Raw genomic sequence first — 27,947 nt, 5'->3', positions numbered from 1 at the left:
TCTGGGCCCGCCCCCTCTGCCGCATCGCGTTAAAGGTTTTAACGGGCGTGCCGGTTTCACCAGCACTTTCATTGGCCAGGCCAGGCGGTCTACCTCGCGGCGAGTACTGCTGCATGCCTTACCTGTCCCACGTGTACCTCTCAAGAGGTACCTGCGTGTCTCCACATTCACACCCAGCTGCCACCCACACCCCACCCAGCATCGCCTCAGCAAGGCAGACTGCTCAGGAGTTACCTGACACACACCCTGCTGCATGCGGAGAGGACTGTGTGCCCAGCGGCTAGGACATGGCTAGGGCCCAAGTGGTCCTAACAAGAGCTGGGTAAGGGGAGCCGCTGGGAAGAGAGGAGCTGTGGTCAAAAGGGAACACAGAACTGGGGGCCTGGCCTGTTGGGGAAAGAAATAGTCCAAGGTACCTTGCCTGCTAGGTACTGACTGGGGCAGCCTGAGGGCAGAGTGGACAGGGGCAAAGGGTGTTGGGCGGAGGGGGTCTATGTAACTCTGCCTCTAATGGTTATAGATGGCCTTTAAAGTCGTGAAATAGAGAGTTCACCAATAAAGTTGCATGGATGGAAAACATTGTGTTGATTGAGCCCCAGGACACACACTTTAGAGGCCTAGATAAGGACAAAGCAGTAAAGGACCCAAAGTAGGTGTGGTCAGGGACAGGGGAGGGACACCAGGAGAGTGAGGTGCTGTGGAAGCCTCCTGGACCATCCTTCAAAGAGGAGGAGGAGACCAGCTATTTTGTTAGGTGGGAGAATGGAGGTTTGATTGGAAGGCTGGTTCTTGGATTCCCCAGGAAAGATTTACATGAGGATCCCCACTGGAATAAAGACAGCCAGAGGAAGGTAGCAAGCACAAAGCAGTTTATTAGGTTTATTAAGATGGGAAAGTGGGCAGGCCCAGAGATGGCAACTGTCTTTAAGATGGGTGTCTTTTCTTTTTATGTTTGCATAGTTTATGGGTCATAGCTAGGGCCAACTCTGACTGAGAAGGGAGGACTCCTACTGGTTGGGAGGGGGAATTTTTGGCCCTACAAGGTTCTTGCTGGAATTGTCTTGGCCATCTTGCCCATGGGGTTGGGGGTGTGAAACCCACAATGTAAATATATTATAATGAACCTAGGGAGTCACTTTGGGGCAGAGGTTGAAGTGAGAGTGCACATTCTGCACCTATCACGTCTAACTAACTGCCTACTTCATCAATGTCAAATGCTCCTGATGGGTCAAGGAAAATGAAAAGTAAGAATTAATTATGGGTGACCTTGACAGAAGCAGTTTTAATCGTTGTAGTAGGGGCAAAAACCTGATTATAACTAAGTGTGTGGATTCAAGGTATCTGATAAAGGACTGTTATCCAAAATATATAAAGAATCCTTAAAACTCAACAATAAGAATACAACCCGATTTTAAAATGGGCTAAAAATCTAACATAATGCACCAAAAAAAAAAAAAAAAAAGATATATGGATGGCAAATAAGCATATGAAAAGATGCTCAATATTATATATCACTAGGAAAGTGCACATTAAAACAATAATGAGGGGCGCCTGGTTGGCTCAGTCAGTTAAGTGACTAGACTCTTGATTTCCCAACTCTTGATTTCAGCTCAGGCCATAATCTTATGATTCATGAGTTTTAGCCCCACATCAGGCTTCATGCTGGCATTGTGGAGCCTGCGTGGGATTCTCTCTTTCTCTCTGCCCTTCCCCTGCTTGTGTTCTCTCTCTGAAAATAAATAAACTTTAAAAAAATGAGCTAGTACTACACACCTGTTAGAATGGCCAAAATCCAGAACAAACACAAAATGCAGGTGAGGATATGGAGCAACAGGAACTCTCACCACTAATGGAAATGCTAAATAGTACAACCACCTTGGAAGATTGTCAGTTTCTTACAAAACTAAACATAGTCTTGTTATATGATCTAGCAAATCATGCTCTTTGGTATTTACCCAAAGGACTTGAAAACTTATGTCCACACAAAAACCTGCACATGGATATTTATAGCAGCTTTATTACATAATTGCAAAACCTTAAAAGCAAGCAAGATATCATTTTCAGTAAGTGAATGAATAAATAAACTGTGGTACATTCAGACAATGGGATATTATTAAGCACTAAAAAGAAATGAGCTATCATGCTAGGCAAAGACATAGAGGAAACTTAAATATATCTTCCTAAGTGAATATATATCAAAAAGATTCCAACCATTTGACATTGTGGAAAGGGCAAAATTATGGAGACCGTAAAAGGATCAGTGGTTACCATGGGTTAGGGGGTTGGGAGGTGGAGCACAGAGAGTTTTTAGGACAGTGAAACTATTCTGTATGATACTATAATGGTGCATACGTGTAATTGCATTCGTGTAATTGGCAGTATACATTTGTCCAAACCCATAGAATATACAACTCCAAGAGTGAACTATGGACTTTGGGGGATAATGACATGTCTATTTAAGTTCAGCAATTACAAGCGTGCTATTCTGGTGGGAGATATTGATAATAGGAAAGGTTATGCATGTGTGGGGCAGGAGGTATATGAGAAATCTCTTCCACTCAATTTTGCTGTGAACCTAAAATTGCTCTAAAAGCCTATTTAAAATATACATATAGGAGCGCCCAGGTGGCTCAATCGGTTAAGCGTCTGACTTCGGCTCAGGTCATGATCTCATGGTTCTTGAGTTCAAGCCCCACGTCGGGCTCTGTGCTGACAGCTTGCAATCTGGAGTCTGCTTCAGATTCTGTGTCTCCCTCTCGCTGCCCCTGCCTGCTCATGCTGCTCTCTCTCCCAAAAGTAAATAAAAACATTAAAAAATTAAGAAAAAAAAAATATATATATGTATGTGTACATATATTAGGGGCACCTGGGTGGCTCAGTTGGTTAAGTGTCTGACTTCAGCTCAAGCCATGATCTCATCTATCTTCTATCCTGAATTTGATGCTTATCATTTCTATGCATGTTTTATACTTTTAGTTCATATGTTTGTATCCATAAGCAATACATAACATTGTTTTACATGATTGAATCATTTTATAAATGGTATAATTTGTGCATATTTCTACAATTTGACTTTTTGACTCACCGTTTTTAAGACATATCTTTGTGGATTCAAGTATCTTTCTTATAGCCCTGTTGGTAAAACATTCAGACTGCTTACAGTTTTTTTTCTTTCCCTATGCAGATGCTGCAATGAACATTTCTGTACCTGTGAATACATGTGAGAAGGGATCTTAAGGGTAACTATAGTAGGGTGGGCTTTCTGGCTAGTAGGGCTTACACCAGTGATACCAGCTGGGTCTAAATGTTTCCTCCTGCTAAACTCTTTTTTTTAAATGTTTATTTGGGGTGCCTGGGTGGCTGAGTCGATTGGGCATCTGACTTTGGCTCAGGTCATGATCTCACGGTTCATGAGTTTGAGCCCCTCATTGGGCTCTGTGCTGACAGCTTGGAGCCTGGAGCCTGCTTCAGATTCTTTGTCTCCCTCTCTCTCTGCCCCTCCCTGCTCATGCTCTGTCTCTCTTTCCTTTAAATATAAATAAACATTAAAAAAATTAAAGAAAAAAGTTTGTTTATTGGGAGAAAGAGAGCACACACGAGCAGGGAAGGGGTGGAGAGAGAGAGAGAAAATCCCAAGCAGGCTTCACACTTAGCATGGATCCCAACATGGGGCTCGATCTTGACTATGAGATCCTGACCCTTAAGGTCATGATCTGAGCTGAAAGCAAGAGTCAGACACTTAACCGACTGAGCCACCCAGGCACCCCTGCTTTTTATTGGTACATTTTTAGAGGCTGATTGCCTCTTCTTTTGGTTAGTGAAAGGGCTGAACTCTTCATGTCCCTGTGTTACAAATGAGAAAGAGACAATAATCTGCCAAAGAGTAGCTTGGAATGGAACCACAATGTCAAATATTTTCATGCTCCTTCTTTTGCTGCTCTATTATGCTCTCTTTCTTCACTGGGGCCGTGGTAACAGTCACCTGCCCCAGTGTTCTCAGGCATCATAGACTCCTGAGAGAAAAGTTTACAGAGCCTTATTCTGAAGCAGCACTTTTATCCTAAGAGCCATAAACCCTTTTAACATTTCTTCTGAGTCCACGGAATGCTTTCTAAATTTATGTCCCTGGCAGTATGGTTGCACAATTCTAAAATGCAAGATTCACCTCTAAAATATTCTTTGATATTTCATTGACTGAATTCATCACACTCCACTGTGGACTATGTTTCTATATGTAAGGACTCTCCCAGAATGTTAATGATGAGGGGCATATTTCTCTCATAAAGAAGTAAAGAAGTAAAACCAAGCAGGAAGCACAAAGGGGTAGCAGACTGGGCACTGCCTCAACAACCAGCAGCATTGTGCAGTCACAACCTCTCTTTGTCACTAAGCAACAAGAGGTTGACCTCTGAGATTCTCTTTCCTCAGGCATAGCCTCAAAAAGACAAGAGGAAAGTTTGCCTTTTCTGCTTCCTTCCTGGAAAGATGCAAAGTGCTTTAGTAGGATCCTGGGTAAGAGTGCATTTTACAATTAATCCTGCCCCTTAGCTCTAGGGTAGTACCTGAAATTTGAATGAATCATGAGAATAAATTTAGCAAGACAGGTTTCATTGAGCACACAGGCTCATGAAGGACCTTGAACTTCCCACTCCCCCTCTGCCATTCTGAGGTCACCCCTGTAGCCTACCTAGTCTTTACAATGCCATGTCCTTTTCCATGTGTCCTGGTCTGATGCTAACCAGCTGAACCTCCTAGTCTAATAGCCACCCCATTTATTCCCAGTCCTTTGCTTGGTCCTCCCATACTTCTGAAATTTGACTGTTCTCTATACTGGGAACATCTTGCAGGCAAAGACTGTTTTTTTCCATGTGTATATCCCATGCCTGGAATGCAGTAAAGGCCCAGTAAATACTATTGAATTAAACTGAAGATTGAGCAAGCAGCGTCCAACAGACTGTAGAAAGATGGACAGACAAGTTGGGCAACCTGAGCCCTCAGTGGGATGAAAAGATAAAGGGCCTCTTAGTCATGTATAAGAACCCACAGTAATGGCCAGAGGACAAACTTGGGAGAGCTTCTTTCTGCTCAGGGCTATGATCATGGAGGACCAACCACAACTATCCTCTCCAGGGAGCTCTCAGGACAAAGAGTTGGGCTCTAGGAGTTCCCTGGCTAGACATGCTTATTGTCCATAGGGTGTCCACCTAATGACATCAACACAGTATGGCTCCTTCTTAGACCCCTGATAAATGCTCATTTCTGTCTTTTGCCAGTCCCTGTCTCTGAAATTCTCTCCAGAAGGTATCACTGTTAGTGAAGTACTTATTTTGAAAAGTTTATCCCTTGCTTAGGTGTCCCAGTTTCAGAGGGCGCCCTTCTTGCCCCAGAACATCAGGGTATGTGGCAAACAGGTATTCATGACTTTGTCAATGGATGCCCAAGGTGGATCCATTCAATCCCCAGAGAAAGATCATATCACTGGACAGTGGCCTGTTCTCAAAACTTTGCTCAGTGCTTTGAATCACCTCAGCTCAGAACCTGTTTGAGCCCCTCCCCTGCTGAAAAGTCTCCCTTTGTTCTTAGAAGAGAATCCATATTCTTTTTTCTTTTATTAAAAAAAATTTTTTTAATGTTTATTTATTTTTGAGAAAGAGCATGCATGGGGGAGGGACAGAGAGAGAAGGAAACATAGAATCCAAAGTAGGCCCCGGGCTCTGAGCTGTCAGCACAGAACTCAATGAGGGACTTGAACCCATGAACCACAAGATCATGACCTGGGCTGAAGTCGAATGCCTAACCGACTGAGCCACCCAGGCAACCCAAAAAATGCAGGTGGCCCGAGAATGCATATTTTTAAACCAGTGTTTCCTTGACCTTACCTCACTTGTTTGCTCACAATCCTTTAGTCATAAAGCCTCTTGTTTATTCTAACATATCTCTCTTTTTCTGACCTCCAGTCCTTTTACTCTTTCAGTTCCCATCCCATAGAATATTCTTCTGCTGTTCCTCATACAGCTGACTCCTTCTCACGTTCAGGTCCCACCCTCAATGTCATGAGGGGCTATCCCTGTTCTCTATCACTATTGATCCTAGTCATCAGGTTATTTCTTCCCTGACCCTATTTGCTGTGTCTGACTCCTCCACTAGAAGGAAGATTCACAAGGGCCAGGATCTTTCAGTCCTTTCACTGCTGTCTCCCCAGCTTATATTAGGGCCTCAAGGGAAAGATAGTGAAGAAAAATGGAAGAAAGGAAAGAAGGGAAAGAAAAAAAAAAAAAAAAAGGTAGCCTTTCCCTGCACACACTTAGCCCTCCCAGGTGAGCCAGCACAGCTAAAGCCAACTGTTCTAATGATGGATGGCAGACGGGTGTCTCTTGTTCTCAGATTCTTTTTATTCTGTCAGTAGCTCCCAAGAGAGGCTTCTAGCCAGGAGACCCTGAGGTCTGAGACTCAGGGTAAGGATTTGTGAAGCATTCACCCTCATACTTGCCTTGTTATAGCACAACACTGGCTTTTATGGGCACTACAGAGGCCAATTCAAGAGTGACAGTGCTCAAGAATACCGTCTTGCAGCCAAGCCCCAGCCTCCAGCAGTGTTCCTGCGGCGATGTCAGGTACAAGGTAGCCCTGGGGAAAGCTGGGGTGGCTGGGCCAGTTTCTACTTGTCTCAGACCCCAAGAGCATCATCCCTAGACCTACCACAGCTGGACTGACATCTTATGCCAGCCTATCCCCAAGAAATGCATGAGGCCTGGCTCCTCTTCCCTGAAGTGGCGGGTCTTCCCCTTACAGACAGGGTGGAGAAGAGCCAGTACCAGGCTAGATAGTCTTGCTCAATGTTCTTTCTAGATGTAGGGAGAGTCAGGGCCCAGGTTGGGTAAGTGGCCATGGAAAGAGAGCTTCCAGAATCCATAATGTAAGCCTTGAGTTTTGCCAACAACTGCTCTCAAGCCTAGATTCTTTGATGTCATAAAAGCCCATGGTCAAACACACAGTCAGCCTTATAGTCTGGGGGCCCCAGGAGGCCTTCTCTGGTGAGGGAAGAAGCATATAAAGTGACATGTGTAGCCAACGAGGACCAGAAAGGAGTGATGGCAGAGGTGGCTGGAAAAGGCTTCCAGAGAACAGGAGAGAGATGCAGAGCCCAGACCCTCCACTGCTTCTAGGCCTGGAGACAAGGAGAGGGCACTGAGCATCAGTTGGGGGTCCCAACAGTAAAAAGCTCACTCAATGCAGGAGAACTCAGCAGAATGTACATGCAAAGGAATAGATGTAAGAGCCTCAGGTAAAGGTGGTATCACAAGTTGGTAACAACCAGGTGGTCAGTACCTTTGGACCCAAAGGGACAAGGGGAAGGTATGGCTCCTAGAACCCAGAAAGAGAGGGTGGTGTGGAGAGAACCACACTGAGAGGAGTCATGATCTTGGGTGGAGAGACACAGACAGGCAAGGGCTAGCCTGGGAGGGAGTTAAGAGAAGAAACACCTCCTCCTTTCTTCTCTCTATCTCCTCCCAGGGCTTTCCAGTGGCCAGAGGGAAGGCAGCCTGGTGAGGAATGCACTCAGATCATCCCTGTGGGCAACAGCAGTGGGAAGACCTTGGAAAGGGACCTGGAGGAGTGTGTGGAACATGCTCTGCCCACTACAGCTTCTTGCTTCCCAGCTTCTAGACAGATCCTACTTGATCTGCCATCTGAATTCTCCAGCACTTGCTTTCCCAGGCCAAGAACAGGGTCCTGGAGGCTGCCATGCTATGGAGCCTGAATCTCCTTAGGATTCTCAGTTGGAAGCACTGGCTGGCAATGCCTACTGAGTGAGCCAGGCCCAAATGCAGCTCCAGACTGCTCATCTGGGTCCACCTCCCCTTGAGAGTAATGGAACCGGGGTAATGCAGGGATAGAGGCAAACCGGGGACTTCTGGCTAGGTTTTTGTAGTAGCCCAGTGGCAGTTGTAATCCTAAAAACTGGAACATCCTCTCAATCTGGTCCCCAGGAAAGAAGTAGGGAACATGTTTTGGGGCATATTTTAATTGAAGACTTGCTACACAAATCATTTACTAGCATTACCACTGGCTCCAAACAGCATGATCTATGTATCTTGGGCTCAGATTGTATAAATGCCAAGTATAGTGGCTCTTTCTGGGTCTAAAGCTCTTCTAATTAGTGGGACTGCTTGGGGAAGGTGCACATTTTATTTTCCTATTAGTTGAGAGATACCAGATTTCAGCCAGCTGATTATAACTATTGTTGAAAACCTTTCTAAGATGTGACACCACTTTTCTTTAGTTTGGAGCAGGTAGAAATTTTGTTCATGTCATTTAGACGCAAGAAATTTCTCTTTTCTTCTTTGTATCTTCTAGATGAGATTAATTTATTGGTAGCTTTCACCTACCTAACTCTTGGGACATGTAATCCTGGTTCTGTTTGTTCTTAAGATCAGACAAGAGTCCCAGGGACCCATGATTTGGAGTAGGTCTTTCATTGGCGGTGCAACCCCTGCCATGCCTCAGTCTGTTACAGGGGCTCCTCACTCAGCACCCTACTGACTGCAAAATGCCCAGCCTCCACAAGGTCCCTTAGCCTTCCCATACACAAATACTGCCCCCTCCCAAGAAATCTACTTCTCCTCCAAGGCCTCTTCAGCTGGAACCCCAGCCCAAGCTGCACCTGCTCAGAGACTATAGGCTTTACTACCTCAATGGAAAAGGAGCATTAGATGGTTTAGAAGCAAAGAAGCAGGTGAAATTCTCTCCAGGTACAGGAATACTCAGAACTGCCTGGGTGGAAGGAAATGACCACACTTCTCACCAGGCTCTCACTATTGTGAGAACAAAACTTAAGTCAGTGGGAGTCACTAGATTATCCTGCCACTGTAAGAATAGTGAGTTTTGCTTTTCTGGGGATGGTGTCTAGAGGCATTCAGAATGATCCAAAGTTTGGCATACCATCATAGGCCATCCTACAATACAGTCTCTAACAAAACTAAGCTGTCCTGAATCCATGGTAATAGAATTGTGTACTTTTATACCAACAAGATTGGAAAAGCCCCCAAATCTGCATGTGGCACATGAGCAGGCTGACTTCAAGAAGTTTGTGCCGTGAGACCTAAAGTTCTTATGAGGTTGTCTAAAACAGAAAACCATGTCAGGAGAGTGGTACTTCACATATGCTAAGTGTGTCCATGACCAGATCAAGTGTGCTTTCCTTATTGAGGAGCAGAAAAACGCTATTAAAGTGTTGAAGGCACAAGCACAGTCAGAAAGCTAATTTTTTTAATGAAACTTTTTTGAGTAATTTTTTTAAAAATCAAAAGACAAAAAAATATATATAGTGAGTTTTCATAGTCAGGGCTGCCTCCAAAAACAGAGGCATCCACATTCCAGGGCTGTGTACAATTCTTCAGCTGAGGATAGAGATGCAAAAGAAATTTGGGGATCAATTGGAGCTTGCTGCAGATTCCCAGGGTTTTTTTTTTTTAATTGAAATTTTTATTGAAACAATTATAAATTCATAAGCTGTTATGAGAAATAATAGAAATCCATTCTACATTTTTCCCAGTTTCCCCCAATGATAACATTTTGCAAAACTATAGTATAATAACACAACCAGGACATTTTCATTAATGCAATCCACCTATCTCAGATTTCCAGTTTTACTTATTCTCATTTCTGTGTGTATATTAAGATCTAAAAAATTTTATCACCTATGTAGATTTGTGTATCCACCACCATAGTTAAGATACTGGCCAACCTCACAAGTATCCCTGCTTCTGGCCTTTTGTGACCACACCCACCAGCCTCCTGCTCCTCCACCCTTCTTCTGTCTCTTATCGCTAGCAACCACCACTCTCTTCTCCCTAAAATTTTGTCACTTCAAAATGTTATATAGGGGCACCTGAGTGGCTCAGTCGGTCAAGTGTCCAACTCTTGGTTTCAGCTCAGGTCATGATCTTATAGTTTCGTGAATTTGAGCCCCTGCATCGGGCTCCATGGATTCTCTCCCCGTGTCTCTCTGCCCCTCCCCCACTCACGCTATCTCTCTCAAAATAAATAAACCTTAAAAAAGATCATATAAATAAAATGATACAGCATGAAACCTTTGGACATTGGTTTTTCTTTCTCAGCATAATTTCCTAGAGATTCATCTAAGTTGTTCATGGTTCATTCCTCTTCACTACTGAGTAGTATTCTATGGTACGTATATACCACTTTGTGTAACGATTCACCTATTAGAAGATATCTGGGCTGATTCTAGTTTTTGACTCTTATAAAAAAAAAAGCTGCTATGAACATTTGTGTACAGGTTTTGGGGGGAACATAAATTTTCATTTCTTTAGAATAAATGTCCAGGAATGCAATTGCTGGGTCACATGGTAGTTGTATGTTAGTTTTTAAAAGAAACTGCTGAACTGTTTTCTAGAGTGAATGACTGTACCACTTTACATCCCCACCAGCAATGTATTAATGATCTAGTTTCTCTGCATTCTCCCCAATATTTGGTGTTGTCTCTATGTTTTATTTTAGTCATCCTGATAAATATGTCATGATATCTCATTGTGATTTTAATTTGCATTTCCCTAACGTTTAATGATGGTGAACATCTTTTCCTGTGTTATTTGCCATCTGTATATCCTCTTTGGTGAAATGTCTTCATGTTGTTTGCCCATTTTCTAATTGGATTTTTTTTTAATTTTACTTTTTATTTTTTTAAATTTACATCCAAATTAGTTAGCATATAGTGCAACAATGATTTCAGGAGTAGATTCCTTAGTGCCCCTTACCCATTTAGCCCATCCTCCCTCCCACAACCCCTCCTTTAACCTTCTGTTTGTTCTCCATATTTATGAGTCTCTTCTGTTTTGTCCCCCTCCCTGTTTTTATATTATTTTTGTTTCCCTTCCCTTCCCTTATGTTCATCTATTTTGTCTCTTAACATCCTCATATGAGTGAAGTCATATGATTTTTGTCTTTCTCTGACTGACTAATTTCACTTAGCGTAATACCCTCCAGTTCCATCCACGTTGTTGCAAATGGCAAGATTTCATTCTTCTTGATTGCCGAGTAATACTCCATTGTATATATATACCACATCTTCTTTATCCATTCATCCATCGATGGACATTTGGGCTCTTTCCATACTTTGGCTATTGTTGATAGTGCTGCTATAAACATGGGGATGCATGTGTCCCTTCGAAACAGCACACCTGTATCCCGTGGGTAAATACCTAGTAGTGGTCGTAGGGTAGTTCTATTTTTAGTTTTTTGAGGAACCTCCATACTGTTTTCCGGAGTGGCTGCACCAGCTTGCATTCCCATAATTGGATTGTTCTTTTACTGTTGAATTGTGAGAATTCTCTATATATTCTAGGTATTATTCCTTCATTGGATATTTGGTTTGCAAATATTTTCTCCCAGCCTGTAGCTTGTCTTTTCATCCTCTTTATGTAAACTTTCACAGAGCAAAACTTGAAAAATTTTTTTGATGAGGTCCAATTTGTCAATTTTTTTCTTTTATTGCTCTTGCTTTTGGTGTCAAGTCTAAGAACTCTTTCCCTAGTTCTAGATTCTGAAGATTTTTTCCTATGTTTTTTTCTAAAAGGGTCCTGGGTTTTTAATCTCTGTCGTGTCAGCTTGCTTTATGAGGAATGGAAGATAAGGCTGGCTGGCTTCCCACCTTCATGGAGTTTTCAATCTACCTGGAAAACTGGCACCAGGTGTCTAAGGCAGGATCTCCCATAGAGGAGCTTGTTAAAGACACACACCACAGGCTCCACCCTGAAGAATCTGGTTCAGGGATCTGGGATGGATCTAGCCCCAGCCTTTACTCTAGGAACCTGCTGTCAGCCACTGCTCATACCCCAACCCAGGAAAGCCTGAATTCATCAGATCAGACACTTCATTCAAGTCTACAGCAGGAGAAGCTGGATGACTGACTAGAGACTGGGGACTCTGGGGGCAGAGACCAGGCACAAAGTCAAGGTTGATGGTCTTGGGAGAGATTTCTATTGAGGTCTGGGGGTTTGGGAGGTGGTCTTTCTCTGCCTGGAGAAGGGCATGGTTCTCTGGCTCCCAGCTGGGCCAAAGCAAATGCCCCAGGGACCTTCTGTCCCTGTTCATGATTTAAACAGCAAACACATATTAGGCCCAGTGCCAGGCACTATGCTCAGTTTTGGAGTTACAGATGTGAGCAAAACAGACAATAACTTATGTTCTAGTTACAGTTGGAGTTACAGATGTGAGCAAAACAGACAATGAGCTTATGTTCTAGTCAGGAGTATTAGCTGGTAAGCAACATCATACTATGTAGTCACATAGTATTCCAGAAAGTGAAAAATGCAGAGTTGGCATGATGGCACTGCTGGTGTAGTGCTTGAAGAAGCCCTCCCAAGAAGGAAGTGAGAGGGAGTCCTATGGCCAGTTGCAGGAAGAGTCCCAGACAGAAAGCACAGGTGGTGCAAAGGCCCAAGGTGGGAATAGCTGGTGTGTTTGAGGAGCAGTAAAGATGCCAGTGCGAGTTGCAGGTAATGGAGGGATCAATATAGTGTGGGTCTCATGGACCACTGTGAAGACTTTGTCTTTTACAAACATGAGGAACTGTCATGGGTTTTCAGCAAACAAGGAAGGTGATCTGATCTATGTATCATAAGAATTATTCTGCCTATTAAGAGGACAACAGACTGGAGGGAAAAGCTCGGAAGCAGGGACACCAGGTAGGAAGCTCTTTCAATAATTCAAGCAAGAGAAGGAGGTGGCCCTTGGATGAGAGAAAGCAGTGAACTTGCTGAGGAATGGTCCAATCCTAGGTTCATATTGAAGGAATGATCAACAGGATTTCTTGACACACTGGATGTAGGGTATGAAAGAAAAGAATCAAGGGGACTTCAAGGTGTTTGGTAGGACCTAGCTGCCATGGCCTGAGCTGGGGGAGGCTCTGGGCAGGGGGGGTTGGGGAATGATCCAGAGCTCAGTCATGTGTTTGGAGATACCTGGAAGACATTTACAAGGGGCTATGAAATAGGCTGTTGGCTATTGAGTCTAGAATTCAGGAGAGAGCTCAAGCTAGAGAGAGAATTGACAGTTTTCAGGTGGTACTTACTCAGGGCCAAGAGTTTGGGTTGCTGATGACGGATTAAATGTGGACAGAAAGGAAGCCTCTGGTCCTGGTCCTGGGCAATCTAGAGATAAAGGGTCTGACACGAACCTTGAACCACTGCCCTCCTGATGGCAGTGTGTCTTAGAAGATGCCTCAGCCCCATCCTCAATCAGCAGCCCTAGAGACTTTTGCTTTGGAGGCAAATGCCAGCATGAGATGTCCTAGGAGTAAGGCGGTGCTTTAATTTGTAACTGCCCTTTCAGGATTTTGGCAAGTTTAGCAGTTTAGGGGTAGTAGCTCCTGGCATCTTCCCTCCATTATGGGTCCTGAGATAACATCTTAAGGGCAGGTAGGCATCATTTCCCCCCATTCACCTTCTTTCTCACTGTCTTTAAAGGAGCCAGCACAGCAACACTTCTTCTCCAAGCATGACAACCGTACTTCTTTCGACAAAGTGAGTGAAGAAAGGAAGGAGAGTGGGCAGACCCTCAGCCTAGGTTGAAGTTGAGGTAGGGTGGAGGGGATAAGACACTGTGGGGAGGGAGGGCTCCTGACAATCTCTCTTGTCTGGAAAATAGCCCATTCCCCCAACAGAGGTTTGGTTTCAGCCACTAGCTTGCCTGACAATGTGCAAGTATTCTGGGGCCCACTGACTTTCTAGAGGCTTCACCCTGGAATGGAAGGCATGGCTGGGGAGCAGGCCAAAGAGGCTGGGGTACGGGCCAGGGGAGCCAGGCATCACCAAGCAGGCTTGGCTTGAGGAGGACCTAAGGAGGGAGGTGTGTGGTGCCAGGACTGTGGGCCAATGGCCCATACCGTTGAGGAGGGCCCCTACTGCCTGCTGCAGGGAATCGGAAGGCGAAAAGACCTGGAGCACCTGTGGCAGCGGCACACCTTCCTGCACTGGGCACCCTGTGAGCTGGAGTTGAGCCAGCAGCGGCCCCTTGAATCCTCCTACCAGGCCAATTTCCGGTCAGGCCCTGGACTCAGTGACCTCCCCCAGCGCCTTGTCCACTTTGTGCAGATCCAGCCTCCCCGTACCAGCACCACCTATCAGCAGAACTTCTGCCAACCATCCCAGGGTGGCCATTGTGGCAGCAACAATGTGGGGCCAGTCACCAACACACTGCCTGACCTCCCAGGGATCCCAAGACCCAAGCTGCTGCAGCATTACCTTCATGCTGGGGTCTCTGAGTGTCTAAACTGGTCCAGAGCATTAAACAAGGATGGCTAACACAGAGGCCTATCTGTGCTTACAGCCCAAGGGGTCTTAGAAGCTGGAGAGCAGTAAGGTCCATGGCGCCTGTATGCTGGGCAGGGGAGGATGTGCCCTGGGAACCCTGCCACCAAGTGAGAAGGGGTAAAGTCTATAGGAAGTACCATGGCCAAAGCAAGTCAGTTCTGGGAGTACCTTGCACTCAGTGTGGCTGCAGGGAAAGCAGAGTCAGTGACCCCTACTTGTACCCAGCAAAGACTGGAGGAGGAGGCAAAGGATGGCAGCTTTGATTTCTCCAGGAGGCTATTATGTCTCTAGGGGTCTGGTGGGTGGCCACATAGTTATGCCTAAGCTGGGACAGGGGGAGACTGCCCTGGCCACAGCCTACGCTGGACTACCCCTCCCTATGGAGGTGAGCAGACGAGGAGCTGCTGGGTGACATGGACCTTGAGGTCATCCTGACCCTGGGGTGCTTTGTTGTAGTTTCCTGACCCTGGGGTGTTTTGTTGTAGCTTTTCTTTGACTATCGTGTGAGTATCCTCTAACACCAGGACAGTTGCGGTGGGTGGGGGTAGGGTAGACAGCAGTCATCCTATGTCACCAAAAGAGAAGCTGAGGCTTAGGTGGGGCTAAGACATCAGAGGCCAGATTCAAAAGGCTACTCTGAACCCTCATCCCTGGGAGAGTTGAGACCCCTGAAGGAGGGCCAAAGGTTGCAGGGGCAACACAGGAGTCCACACCAGGGCCACACACCAGATTTTAGCAGCACTTTTACTTTCATGTCTGAACTTCCTGGGTCCTCACAACAGCCCTGTGAGGTAGGTAGGGCAGGAAGGTTTCAGAGATCCCCATTTACGGATGAGGATGCTGAGGCACAGAGAGGTGAAATGACTTGCTCAAGATCACACAGTCAACAGTGTAAAGGGCCCAAAGCCTATATTCTTCCGGTCCTCTAAAGGTTCCTGTATCCACTCCTCCAACCCCTCTGTGTCCCCTGCCCTCTCTGAACTCTCCTGGGGCCACAGAGGCCTTCAAGGCAGGCTGGCAGATAGGATTTTTCAGGAACAGCCATTGGGGTGAGACTGGCCAACTCTAGGTAGGCACTAATCCTGTGGGACATGAGGCCAGCTCTCCCAGCCTCCCACTTCCCAGTTAGACAGAGGGCCCAGTAGTTCCAGAGCAAGTGTGGAGCTAGGCGTGGTCCATGAATGAATGGGGATAAAAGTGGGTATAAGCATATATGTCCTGCACTAAAGACAAAGCCCCCCCCCACCCTTTGAGACATTTGTCTCAATTGCCTGCCCCTGTGCCTCCCTCATCCCACAGAGCCACAGTGAGCTTCTTCAGCAGCAAAAGGAGCCACAGACATTTGTCTCTGGCACTGTGCTGCTCCAGTGGACCTGTCCCATCAGGCATTCAGACCCCATCACGCAGACACAGTGCCTCCACAGCTTGGCTAGGACCCTGGGCCACACCCCCAATGACAAACAGCCAGGGCCCAGCCTGCAGACTAGAACAGGAGCAGCGGGCTGTGGGCATGGCAGGCAGGGCCTCCCAGCGCCGCCGTGCAAGGCTGAAGCCCTCCACGGAGCCCAGAGGGCATGGCTGGTTTCCTGCAGGAAAGAGACAGAAGTTGTAAATGGCACAGACTGCAAGGACTCCAGCTCTTTTGCTTGGGTTACTAGGGCCTTGCTACTCATCGCTCCCATTCATCATTTGTTCATTTCTTCGTATTTCTATTTTTCCATTCATTCAGTGGTCACTTGACCTGTTTCTGTCTCCTAAACCTCTGCTGGTACAAAGCCCTCAGTCAGGTGCTGAGGGACACCCCAAGAGTTAGGCCGTGCAGACCACACCCTGCCTGCCTCACAGATTGGGAAAGGGAAGCTCACAAAGCCCTGATCCCTGGAGTACCTGGAGAAGGGCAGGAGGGAGTGCTCATGCTTGGGGTTACTCCCGCCTGTCTTGGACTCGCCTCCTATCCCTAGCCCCACAGATACTCACCAAGGCCCCCAATGGCCATGATGTGGCCCCCAAGGGAGCCAACCACAAAGTCGGCCCTCTTATCCCTCATGCGCAGGCTGCGGGGCAGCTTGGTCCAGGACCCTGCAGGAAAGGGGAGGTCAGATCAAGTCCCCCAACACACACTGTGCCCCTCCATCCCATGGAAAGTGGGAGGCCAGCCCAGGCCAGCCACTGCTCACCATGTTCCAGGTCGAACATCTCCACAGTGTTGACAAAATGTGGGCGGGAGTAGAAATTGTGGGGCCCAGGCTGCTGCAGGCCACCCAGGCTAAAGACGTTGCCTTCTGCCATGGCACAGCCGGCAAAGGCTCGGCGGCTGGGCAGGCTTGGGTGCCGGGTCCAGGTACAGGCCTCCAGATCAAAAGCCTCAAAAGCAGTCACTGGGAGCTTTCCCTGGCGGCCCCCTGCCAATGGAATTGGAGCACCTTGGAAGGAGCCTAGGAGTCCTGACAGGCTCCTCCTTCACCAGGTTGCTAAGCTTTTACTGCTGCCCACCTTAGCTACCCATACCCAGCTGTGTGCACAACAGAGCATGAATCACCCACCCTGAAGATCCTTAGGCATTGGGGTTTGGTTTTCCAGCCTTAGTAGGGCCACCAGAGGTCAGAGCCTCCAAGCAAGCCTGGTTCACCCAAAACTTCTCTTGTTCTGCCATCCCAGACTAAGCCTGATCCCAGCCAACCTATGAAGATAGGTGCTTCTGCACTTCGAGCCCCTTTCCCACATCCTTCCCCTGCCCCCACCCCCAGGCCCTTACCCAGGACATAGATCTTGTTCCCGTGCAGGAAGGTGGAAGCCCCGTAGCAGGGTGTGGGCATGGAGGGTAGTGAAAGCCAGCAGTCCCGCCTGGGCTCATACACCCGAACTTGGGCCTGGGGGGCCGTGTCAGGACCCATTCCCCCCAGAGCATACACCATACCATCTGCATAGAAAAGAGCGATTCAGAGTGCACCTCAGCCTGGCCAGGGCACTCTACCCTGACAGCTGCACTGGTCAGGTCTGGGGGTGGGTGGGGACCCGCTTCTGTGTAGTACGTCTCCCAAGCAGCAGAAACCCTCCTTACTTCCCAGAGTGGGGGCTGGGAGAGCTAGGATTCCTGCTCTGGCCAGGGCCCCTCCAAGTGAAGAGCAGGAGGCAGATGATCTAATTATAATCCATCTCTGTCTCCCTGGAGATGCTATGGCAACCAAATCTGGCATCTAAGCAGGACCGGTGGTCAGACCTGGAGGCCACAAGGTGGGGACTTCCCTAGGGGAAGGAAGGTGGAGGATGATTTAAGTCGGGGAGGGGCATTTGGGGATCTGCTCAGCATAGAGCTCAGACTGGGGAGGGAACTCTGGAGATCAGCTGGGGGCTGGGAGAGGAGCTTAGGCTTGTAGGATGGAGGTGCTGGCTGCAAGCCTTCTGCCAAAGAGCCCTGCCAGCACCTCTATATCCTGCCCTTTTAGAGTAGGTTCTTGCCCTGTTACACCCTCAGAGTCAGCTGGGAGCATGTCTGGGGGTCCTTAGGGAACCGGATCAGTCAGCTGAGGGCTTCCATGGCAACTATCCCCAGGCTAGCTTGGCCTTCCCATCTCAGGCTCCCTGGTAAGTGTGTATATGGGAGGAAGGTGGGGGGAATCTAAGCACTTACTGGGCTCTGAGCCAAGGCCCTGTTCCCATCCCCCTCCCCCAGACTATTTATAACCCTGAGAGTCATTGAACTACTCCTCCTTGTGTCTTAGAGAGGAGGAATGGTCAGGGAGGTGGTTGGTGCCTCCCATCATTCTGGGGGCCAGCCTGGGCTGGTTCTCCCACTTCACAGCTGGAAAAGGCAGTTAAGGCTGCTGTTAGCTCAGCTCAGAGCTAGGTAGGAGAGGGTCTTTATAAGAATCAAATCTATGTCCAGGGTACTCAGACAAAATTTACATCTTTTTTCCAAACTCTAAGAGTAAGGGACCAAGGAAAGAATGGAGGGTGTTGGAGCACCTCAGGGACCTCCTTAAGGCCACTCACCTCTCTCCACAGTTGCAACCCCCATGGCTGCCTGAGGGAGGGTGGCCCGACGCTCCCAGCGGCCCTCATCAGCCAGGAAGGCCTCCACAGCAGCCACAGGGCTCTGGCCCTCATCCACACCGCCCACCACTAGCACCTGCTTGCCCAGCACCACAGCAGCCGCACCAGCCCGGGCAGTGGGCAGGGGTGCCAGTGTGAGCCATGTATGCGAGGCCATGTCCAGTGTCTCAGCAGTGTCCAGGGGCAGTCCAGCCCGGCCACAGCCCCCCAACACTAGCAGGTGCCCATCCTGGTATGCCACTGTGCCATACACCCGGCAGGTGGGCATGGGTGGGAACACCTGCCAAGCAAAGTCCCGGCCACCTCCTGTAGCCATGGTGTTCACCTCCAGTGGTAGGCCATACTATCTGCTCAGGCTGTAGGCCTCACTGAGGGGCATGATGCGGCCTCATCTTGACTCTATCAGGACTACAGGGAGTGTCTGACCAATCCAGGGACCTTGCCTTCACCTGGAGGAGAGAGGGAAAACAAAGGGTCAGGGCCATTGACCAGTCCCTCGGGGTACAGTTGAGCAGTCTGTAGGTAAGGGCAGGACTGGCCAGAATCACTGGTGGGAAGGCATGGGGGAGGACATACCCCTGTTGGCTAGCACACCACTGCTGAGGTGCTTCTGGGGTGGGAAAGAAGGCAGATTACCAGATACTCAGGCAAATTCCCCTCTTCCTATGGGGCATGAAGGATTCTCCTCCCACCCCCTGCCTTCACCTAACACCTCCGCCCCAGCCAAATCTAGGTCTAGGTGGTAGGTAAGTAATCTAGGTCCAGGTGGTAGGTAAGTTGACTAGGATAAGACACTCCACCCTGGCCCCCTTCCCTTCCTTTCAACAATCCTCATTCTGGTGCTTTGCATGAATGGAGTCCTACTGTACCCTCCCCTTATTGGCTTCCAGTGGGTCTCCCACATGCTGCCAGGGATCAGACTCCAGGGTATACTTACAACCCTTTTGGGGGCCATTCCATAGAGATCATCCATTCCCACCAGCAAAAGGCCAGATCAGGGCGTTTGGGACTAGGAGAGGAGGAGATGGACGCCAGGGCCCCACATTCCCCCTTCAGGTCTACTATCGGGGGTTGTTCGCGCCAGGTTCCCAGAGGCCAGTCTCCTTGGTGTCCAGAAGTAGGGGAGGGGGGTTGATTTGGGGATCCCATGATCATAGGACTCTAGACTCCCATAGTCCAGGGCGTTTCCAGTAGGAATGAGCAGCTGGACTTCCACAGCAGATCCCCAAGTTCCTCAGCCTTTCCTTTCCCGTGGGGGCCACGCTCCTGGGACCCTTGGCGTGATGGCCTCCTGGCCCCAAACTTCCAGCTCGCGGGAGGCGGGGGGCGGGTCCAGGCGAGCGCGCTTGGGGCTCTGCGCCCAGCGCCCCAAACTTCCCCTGAGCGCGGCTCCTGCGGGACTCACCGGCCGGGGCTCCGGCGCCTCCGGGACGCGGGGTCCGCCGTTCCGGCTCCGTGCCGGCTCTGGCTGGGGCTGAGGCCAGCCTCCGCGGGGCTCCGGCGGGGCTCCGGCTCGGCTCGGCGCGGGGCGGGGCTGGACCGGGTCCGCCCCTCGTCCCCCCTCCCGACTGGGGAAAATCTCCCCCCGCCTTAACCCTGCACCTGCCGTGGCCAGAGCAGGGCGCGTCGACCCACAGTCACACGCAAACCGGTAAACAGACAAATGGACATGTGGACGCTGGGCCTGTCCAGGATTTAGGGTCCGACCTCGGGCAGGAGGAGAAATGAAGCAGCAGTGAGCAGCACAACACGTGTGTGGTGGGGAATCGTTCGGAGTGGGACCCAGCCTGGGGAGCACCCGCGGGGGAAGGGGCGGAGGGCGGGCTAGCAGAACCAGCAGGCTTGGGGGACCGGCGCCCGCCCACCAGCACTAAGCTCAAAGAGCCCAAAGACCGGCTTCGCGGCGGCGCCCCCTGGAGGACGTTTGGGGCGTGGCCTGGGCCTTTGGTGGGGTCGGCGGCTGGGTCGCACTTCCCCAGGCACACAGCAGGGCGCTAAGTCCTATGGTGGACAGTGAGGCTAGCAGGGGATGGAGGAGCACACAGTGCCGGCCTCAGTGCTTGACAGGCCCTTCCACAGGCCTGGGTGGGGAAAGTTCTTGTGGGGAGGGTAGTTCTGAGTAAGGGATGAACTTCAAGAATCAGAGGCCAGGCAGGTCTCTCTCCAGGGCCTGAGGCCTGGGCTACTCTGGGGCCCAAGACATTTTGTGACTGTTCATAGCAAGTTGGTATGACAGAGGCCTATTTATGTCAGACCCAGACCCTGGCCCAGCCTATCTTCTGAGCATGCAGAGTATTGGCTAAGTCTGTGAGCTGGGAGCCCATTCGTGCAGGTTGGTGGTCACCCAGAAGAAATCCTGTGGGTTTCTGTGCTTGCTACTATCTTGTCCCTCTTTCATGGACAGTGTGTGTCTCACTTTCCCCAGAAGCACATCTGGAGATAAAGATAGCAGTATATATAGTTAATGTGGGAGATGAGGCCAAGAAGCACCAGCAGAGGAGTGGCAGAAAGAGAAAGCAGCCAATAAAGGGTGTGTCATCAAGCAAGTTACCACTGTTGGCAACTGGGACCAAATCTTGCTGGGTTCTCTCCCAGAGCAAAGGTTGCTTGAGGAATTCATTTTCAAATCTCCATCAGTCACGGGTTGAGAGCTGTTTGGGGCGGGGGGTGGGGGGAGGCACTAAGTCCTTGGTTTGCCAAACTTCTGAAGCCTGCCCTGAGTGTGGGCAGAGCCTTCTCCATGACTAGAGAGTCCAGCTCCTTTCACAGGCTGGCAGTTGGAGTTGGAAGGACTACATGGAAATGGTGGTATCAAGGCAGGTTTCAGAACCTGACTAGGTGGCTTCCATCCTCTCACTTCACTCTGCCTTTCACTTGCTCTTCACTTAGCACACTTGTACCTTCCTCCACGGGGTGTTCACACTGCCCTGCAGAACGCTCACATTTCCCACTATTCCCTTTCCAGGCCCTTTCTCCTCTCCATTCCAGCAATTAAGCGCTTAAAAGCCTCCTACTTTAAGACACATCCCAGTACCCCCAAGTCCCTCCAGCCTCCCCTTCCTCCCCTCCAATCACCTGATGCCTGCTACTTCATGTCCACTGCTCCCCCAAATTGCTCTTGTCAAAGTCTCTATGGAACACCATATAGCTAAAACTACAGGTCCCTATGGTCTTCATCTCAACTGAAATCTTGCTGACACCTTGGCACCTCTGCTCCTGCTTGTGCTGCTTCTCAGAGTCTTTTACAGGCTCTGGTTCCTCTTCTCCCTTGGAAGTGGCTCCTGAAGATCCAGACCTGGCTTTTCTCTTTGTCACATAGACTCCCTCCTTGAGTGATCCCTCCCAGGCCCACTGGCCTCGCCCACAACTAGATATCCACCAGATCTCTGATTAGGTGGAAATGGGTCTAGGTCCCATCACTCAGGGCTGTAAAAGATGCCAAATGGAGAGCAAGAGCTGGATCCTGAGACAACCTTGTGGTCTCTGCCAACCTCATCCTGTCTGATCCCAGTTATGCCTACAGGGTCAGCATCCACCAAATTCCAGGTCAGGTCACACTTTGATGAATGCTCCCAGGGTTCCATCTGGAACATACTGAGCACCAAGAGGCAGAAGGGTCAGCTTCCCCTCAGAGTGCTAGGTACCCATAACCCTGACCCCTAACCCCTACTATCCCTTCAGTTCTAATGTCTGCAAGGGATACAGCCTGGGGATGGACCTACCCTGCTAAGTCCTCCATTTTTCACTGAACTCTGGGATGGACATCACCAGAGAGGGATTCCCCTTTCCAGGACACACCTAAGTCCATGCCATCCCTGATGGCTGAGCTCTACCTCTTCATGGGACTTGTTTTTTTTTTTTTTTTTTTTACACAGTCCTGGAACCACCTACATACAGGGGGCCAACACTGCTGACTTTGGAGAAGCTGTGGAAGACAACTGGGGTAGAAGATGAGGCTGGATTGGTCCTGAGAGTAGCAGCTAATTCTCAACCATGGATGGGGCAGAGACAGGGCTCACCCACAGTTGGAGACTGGGCATACCAAGGTGGGACTTCCTGATTGTACCAGGAGATCCTGGCCCTTGGGACCCCACCATTCTCCTCTTTCTAACAGAATGAAGAGTTAGAAGCACTGACCCCAAAGGAACAGGAGTTTGCATTTACTGTTGCACACTTTGGCTATGCTTGAAGGCACTGAGGGCCTTACCATGAGTGTTGAGGCCTTAGGAAGCTCAGAGGTGCCAGCTGAGGCCTAGGGAGGGCGGGGGTGAGTGTTTCCCTTTAGGGGTGCCTAGACCCTTCTATGCCTAAGGATCCTGGGGTCATATGGGGAGGGAGAAAAGCTATTAACCAGTCCCTAAATGAAGCATCTTGTGACTGCCCACAGGCTCCCACCTACCCTCAGCTACTAAATTTGGCACCATTGTACATGTCAGGGTCCAAGAGTTGTGGCAGTATTTCTGCCTCATAGCGCAGGCTCTAACTGAAGTACAAATGTCCCCAACTATCTCATCCATGAAACCAGAGTTTCCATGCTGGCTCCCATCCTGGACTTGGGGGACCCCTGACTAAGATAGGCCTTTGATCAGAGACTGACCTCTTAGACTCCTAGAGTTAATTTTGACCTGTGTCCTCTCATCTGGTGCTGCTTGGGCAATGGACCCTGTAACCACCACGCCTCTGCTGGCCCCAGCGGTACAGGTAGCGAGACTGAGGTCCCAGTCTCCTAGGCAAAGGACAGGAATTCTAGGAGGCAGGACTTCCTGCCATTGACAGGGCTGAGGTTGGGCAAGGGTTCTCCCACCACACCCATGTACATGCTCTTAGGCAAGTACCCTCAGGCCCACATTGGTATGCTAGGACTCTCAGATTGTACATGCCCAGTTTTGGGCTGTGTGCACGCCAGCACCATCCTTTCACGTGGGCCTCATTCTCAGGAAGAGAGGCAGGCCTGCTGCCCTCAGAGGAGATACCCCTGCAACACTCCCAACGAGGCAGGGGACATTCCTCTTTCCCTCAAGTCAGGAGCTTGGGACTGAGGCAGGCCTTGTCCACAGCCTCTGAGAGCACCTCTGCTCCTCAGACTCCTGCCCAGGACTGGATGGATTTAGAGCGGTCCCCGCAGCCACCTCCTCCAGGAAGCCTTCCTAGGTACCCACCTACCCCGTTCCCAGACTTTGGGGGAAACGGGGTCTCGGGGGGTCAAGGGTCACTAGGGCGGGCCAGGTCCCGGAAGCGGAAGCGCGGCGCACTTCCGGTGCGCAGCGGGCGGCCATGTTGGAGCAGCGGAGGCGGCGCAGAGGCGCGTCCTGGGTCCCCGCGGCGGCGCCGGTAGGTTGGGGCCATGGGCCTAGCCGCGCCGCGGAGGGGCCGTCCGCGAGGCGACAGGGCGGATGGGCCGGGCGGTCGGCCCTTTCGGGACCCGCGCCCTCCACTAGCCCGGCCAAGATCCTCCCCCACCCCCACCCCCTGCTCAGCGACCCCACCCTGGGGCTGCGCGACCGGGTCGGGCTCGCCCCGCCCGCCCCGCGCGTTTCGCTGCCTTCAAGATCCCCGCTCCTGCCCGCGGCTCAGGCCCCAGGGACGCGGACTCCCAGGCCAGTGGCCCTGATCTGCCCCCCAACCTGGTCCCCTTTGGATGAGGCCTCTCCTGTCTCCCATCTTTCATCAACTTCCCTGTCGGCCCCGGGGGCACGTGTGAAGGGAAGTCGGGGACCAGACTGCAGCCTCTGTTTCCGGAGCCTCTTGGAAAACCCAGAAGACCCCTCCCAAGAGTCTAGACCGACCTGGGCGGAAGAGCCCCCGGTTCACCCCTAATATCTGTGCCTGCGGGGAACAGGCTCCTCCCTATTCTACAGTTCACAGCCCTGAAAACTACATCCCCTGGAAAGAAAAAAATAAAAGAAGTAAAGTCATGTGCAAGGATTGTGTTTGGAGAATGGCCTCTGGAGAGAGGAAGTGCCAGAGACACCTGAGGATCCAAGAATGTTTCCAAACAAAGAGCCCCAGGGCACTTCCTCCAGGGGATTCTGAAAACTTCCTCTGCTCCATTAGGGCGGTGGGAAGAAGCTGCACAGACGCGCCTCTTGGCCCCAGGGACCTGCCTGATCCCAGCTGATCTTTTAATGCTGTGGTACAGCTGGGATCAGGCTCCCTCTGGGAGCCCTCAGTACCAGGTTAGGCATTAGACATTAGTCATGACTGATGGCCTGTGGCTTCTTCAGAGAAGCCTGGTACAACTTGAGTGTTCCCAAATAGCTCCATCTGGGCTGTACTGAGGTCTGCAGCCCTCCAGACCCTAGTTAGGACAGCTCAGATTTCTAGTGTCCACCTTATTAGCCATCCTGTTGGAGCATTTGGCTGTCACACCTTGAGCTCTTGGTCTGGCTGCTTGACCCACAGGCAGTCTGATTGCCCAGACATGTGTCATGAGTATCTGCTACTTATCTTTTTAGTTTCTGTTGAAGGAGAGTCTGACTCTTGCTTTGAGGTTAGTCTCCATGATTTGAGTCCTGGGAGTCAGGCTTCTGAGCCTGTCTGGGGACTCCAAAAGCAGAACTTCTGGTGGACAGGGAGGTTCATCCCTGAGCACCTGGATAACAGCAGCTGGAGGAACAGAGGTGGGCATTGACATTGAGTGTAGGTCTGGGCTCTTTGACTAGACTTAAAGGCTCATGTTGCCCTGCTCTCAGCTGGTTTCACAGCTAGACCGCCCAGCCCTGACCACAGACTCCAGTCACACACATTAAATGTGCCTTACTGTTTCTCATTTCTAAGACATTGTATTGGTTGTTCCCCTTTTTGCTCCATTTTCATCTGGTCCTTCCTATTCATCACTCATGTCCCACCTAGGTGTTGCCTCTCCTAGGAATCCTTCCCTGACCCACTGGAAGGCTGAGCTGGGTGTCAGTGTGCACTCCCAAGAACTTTCATGGTCTCTGTCTTGCTTTCTGTACAGGACTCCTTGAAGATGGATATTCACCTCTATTCCCAGGGTTGAGTCTAATACCAGGTTTCTGGTCTCAGAAAATAGAGAATTGAGTTAAAATGGGCCAACCAAGCCCAAATCTTCCTAGGGACCCAACAGCATGTTAGATGGCTCTGATGAGCTTCTGGACATTTATCTCAAAACTGTCTTTGACCCATGTGGGTCCCTCCTGCCACCCCAATCCTCACCCTGCCACTATAGTAAGTCAGGAAACCAGGGCTTTGCCCCAAGCAGTGGCTCACTATGGCAAGAGCCCTATGTATCCATAGTTGTTATCAAGGAGAGCACAGGCCCTGATGGACTTATTATCTACATGCCTTGTCCCTTATCCCAGTGCTCATCTTTTTTTTTTTAAGTTTAGTTAATTATTTTAAGAGAGGAAGCCAGCGGGGGAGGGGCAGAGAGAGGAAGACAGAGGATCCGAAGCTGACTCTACGCTGACAATAGCCCAATGTAGGGCTCAAACTCATGAACCATGAGATCATGACTTGAGCCAAAGTCAGATGCTCAAGTTACTGAGCCACAGGTGCCCCAATCTTTTTTTTTTTTAATTAATTAAATGATATATTTTCTTTTTTTTAATTTTTTTTTTAACGTTTATTTTTGAGACAGAGAGAGACAGAGCATGAACGGGGGAGGGTCAGAGAGAGAGGGAGACACAGAATCTGAAACAGGCTCCAGGCTCTGAGCGATCAGCACAGAGCTCCATGCGGGGCTCGAACTCACGGACTGCGAGATCATGACCTGAGCCGAAGTCGGCCGCTTAACCAACTGAGCCACCCAGGTGCCCCTAATGATATATCTTCTTTAAGTAATCTCTACACTCAACATGGGGCTTGAACTCACAACCCCGAAATCAAGAGTAACATGCTGTACCATCCCAAACGCCCTTCAGTGCCATTCTTACTGATTCTTTTCTTCTTGTCTTGGAGGTGCCAAGCGCTGATTTGCGGATACCCAGGCGGATCTGCAGTGCCTAATGCCATGAGCGTGGTGGTGCAGCATGTGGAGGAGAAAGCTGTGCACTCCTGGTCGCGGATCTCCACGGCAGGGAAGAAGGCCCTGGAGGAGGCGCTGCTTGTCTTTAACCCCATGAGTCAGGATCTCAGTGCCACAGAGGCCCAGCTTGTAGCCTTCCTGCAGGGCCTGCGGGATGATGGCTTCCAACCTACCATCCTGCGCAGCGGTGATGTCTATGGCTATAGTTCATGCACAGCTAACCCCCCAAGCCAGACGAAGCTGCAAGCTCGTGCCCCCACCCCAGCTGCCACATCACCTCCAGCCAGTGCTCCCCGAACTGCCATGCGACTGCCTGCAGGCCGGGCCACGCTGCTCCCTATGCCACTATCTGGAAGGCTGGCCAAAGCATCCACACCAGCCCTTGCCAAGCACGCTACCACCAACCTGCTGCTGAGCTCCCTGAAGCAGTCAAGTGCCAGCCGTGCCCGGGGTGCAGCAGTGGGCTTCCCTGCCCACCTCTATCCAGGTGTCTACCCTGCCATGCGGCTCTCTGTTGTCCTTGAGGCCCTGGTTCCACTAAAGACTCCCATGCCCTGCTTGGGTGCCAAGCATAAGGCACAGTCACTGCAGCTCTCACTTACAGACTCTCCCCTGAAGCTGCGCAAAGGTCCAGGGAAGAGACCAGGGAACTCTCGGCCCAAAGCTCCCAAAACAGGCACAAGCAAGGGCCCCAAATGTCTGACTCATAGAGGCCCCAGGGCCAGACCCCAACAAGGCACTATGCCCCGGAAAAAGACCTGCAAAGCTACTGGGTCCCTCAGTGGCCTACAAATGAAAAGTGGCTCTGCCCTGGGCACCAAAACATCCCAGGCCAAGGCAGCTCGAACACTGGCCAAAGCTGCCCAGGCCAAGGTGGCTCGAACACAGGCCAGAGCTGCCAAGGCCCGGGCAAAAGCCAAGGCAGCACAGATGAGGGCCAAGGCCAAGGCAGCACGGATCAGGGCCAAGGCCAAAGCAGCACGGATCAAGGCCAAAGCCAAGGCTATGCGGGCCAAGGCCAAGGCAGTGCGGGCCAAGGCCAAGGCAGTGAGATCTAAGGCCAAGGTAACTCAGACCCAGTCCAGGAGCAGAGGCAGGCCAAAAGGGTCTGTTCAGACCAGGACTGCAAGAAGGGGCCAGAAAAGCCACCCTGAGACTGTGGGGCAGAAGAGGAAAAGGGCTGAGGAGGCAAAGGATCTTCCTCCCCGGAAAAGAACACGACTTGGGTCCCGATCCCCTAAGGCATGGCTAAGGCCTGGAACAGCAAAGCTGCTGAAATTCCGGGCCATCAAGGTGGACAGGCGGTCCTCAGACGATGAGGTTCGGCAGCGGGCTCAGCGGATCCTCCGTGTGAACCTGTCCCCTGTAATACAGCTCCAGCCATTGCTGCCATACTCAGCACTCTGATTCCTTCATGTAGCAATGTTTGGGGAAACTGAGCCCAGTTGTCTGTGTGACCAGTGGCACAGTGTGCAATGCCCATGGATTCTACAACCCCAAGGACTCCGGGTGCCTCTCCAGAGCTCTGAGAGCCACCATTCTCCTTTCAGAGACTGGAGGATATGGGGTGGTAT

The 27,947-nt window shown here is 50.2% G+C and overlaps 4 protein-coding genes and 1 pseudogene across 11 annotated transcripts in view; 3 read left to right on the top strand and 2 right to left on the bottom strand.

Moving 5' to 3' along the window:
• The window catches only part of IHO1 (interactor of HORMAD1 1), a 37,187-nt gene extending 34,073 nt beyond the window's left edge, over window positions 1–3,114 (bottom strand). The window contains exon 1 of the mRNA XM_042929330.1: window positions 3,086–3,114. The gene's annotated coding sequence lies outside the window, so the exon portion shown is untranslated. The remainder of the gene's footprint in view (window positions 1–3,085) is intronic.
• Window positions 86–27,947, top strand: CCDC71 (coiled-coil domain containing 71). 7 transcript variants are annotated; one of them, XM_042929334.1, is made up of 6 exons: window positions 273–322; window positions 3,185–3,220; window positions 13,488–13,599; window positions 20,640–20,718; window positions 22,262–22,432; window positions 26,307–27,947. In XM_042929334.1, the coding sequence occupies exons 5-6, from the start codon at window positions 22,380–22,382 to the stop codon at window positions 27,778–27,780; spliced, it is 1,527 nt and encodes a 508-aa protein (XP_042785268.1). In that variant the 5' UTR covers window positions 273–322; window positions 3,185–3,220; window positions 13,488–13,599; window positions 20,640–20,718; window positions 22,262–22,379; the 3' UTR covers window positions 27,781–27,947. The 7 variants fall into 7 exon arrangements, with proteins under 7 accessions (XP_042785270.1, XP_042785268.1, XP_042785267.1 ...); XM_042929336.1 differs by lacking the exon at window positions 3,185–3,220 and having other exon boundaries at window positions 86–322; XM_042929333.1 differs by lacking the exons at window positions 273–322; window positions 3,185–3,220 and adding an exon at window positions 7,013–7,285 and having other exon boundaries at window positions 13,488–13,544.
• Window positions 4,403–14,326, top strand: CA2H3orf84 (chromosome A2 C3orf84 homolog). Its single transcript, XM_042929342.1, has 4 exons — window positions 4,403–4,512; window positions 6,501–6,614; window positions 13,488–13,544; window positions 13,917–14,326. Exons 1-4 carry the CDS (start codon window positions 4,486–4,488, stop codon window positions 14,322–14,324), a joined length of 606 nt encoding a protein of 201 aa, XP_042785276.1. The 5' UTR covers window positions 4,403–4,485; the 3' UTR covers window positions 14,325–14,326.
• LOC122214333 lies at window positions 7,560–9,929 on the top strand (annotated as a pseudogene).
• On the bottom strand, window positions 15,077–20,121 carry KLHDC8B (kelch domain containing 8B). Of its 2 annotated transcripts, XM_042929340.1 has the most exons (6): window positions 19,792–20,121; window positions 18,327–18,835; window positions 17,089–17,253; window positions 16,511–16,735; window positions 16,311–16,412; window positions 15,077–15,919 (listed from the first exon to the last, which is right to left on the bottom strand). In XM_042929340.1, the coding sequence occupies exons 2-6, from the start codon at window positions 18,700–18,702 to the stop codon at window positions 15,723–15,725; spliced, it is 1,065 nt and encodes a 354-aa protein (XP_042785274.1). In that variant the 5' UTR covers window positions 18,703–18,835; window positions 19,792–20,121; the 3' UTR covers window positions 15,077–15,722. The 2 variants fall into 2 exon arrangements, with proteins under 2 accessions (XP_042785274.1, XP_042785275.1); XM_042929341.1 differs by lacking the exon at window positions 17,089–17,253.

This window comes from Panthera leo, chromosome A2 (assembly GCF_018350215.1).
Source record: "Panthera leo isolate Ple1 chromosome A2, P.leo_Ple1_pat1.1, whole genome shotgun sequence".
NCBI lineage: Eukaryota > Metazoa > Chordata > Mammalia > Carnivora > Felidae > Panthera > Panthera leo.
Note: the sequence above shows the minus strand (reverse complement) of the source record. Positions and strands in the feature narration are given on the sequence as shown.

Bases quoted from the DNA above. Each gene is read 5' to 3' on its own strand.
- CA2H3orf84 (XM_042929342.1), top strand. From the start codon at position 4,486: ATGCAAAGTGCTTTAGTAGGATCCTGG. The intron at 4,513-6,500 runs GTAAGAGTGCAT...GCCTTGTTATAG, and splicing joins GTGCTTTAGTAGGATCCTGG to CACAACACTGGCTTTTATGG. The intron at 6,615-13,487 runs GTACAAGGTAGC...CTGTCTTTAAAG, and splicing joins TGTTCCTGCGGCGATGTCAG to GAGCCAGCACAGCAACACTT.
- KLHDC8B (XM_042929340.1), bottom strand. From the start codon at position 18,702: ATGGCTACAGGAGGTGGCCGGGACTTTGCTTGGCAGGTGTTCCCACCC. The intron at 17,254-18,326 runs GTGAGTGGCCTT...TTTTCTATGCAG, and splicing joins GGTTGCAACTGTGGAGAGAG to ATGGTATGGTGTATGCTCTG. The intron at 16,413-16,510 runs GTGAGCAGTGGC...CCTTTCCTGCAG, and splicing joins GATGTTCGACCTGGAACATG to GGTCCTGGACCAAGCTGCCC.
- CCDC71 (XM_042929336.1), top strand. From the start codon at position 22,380: ATGGATGGGGCAGAGACAGGGCTCACCCACAGTTGGAGACTGGGCATA. The intron at 22,433-26,306 runs GTGGGACTTCCT...CTTGTCTTGGAG, and splicing joins TGGAGACTGGGCATACCAAG to GTGCCAAGCGCTGATTTGCG.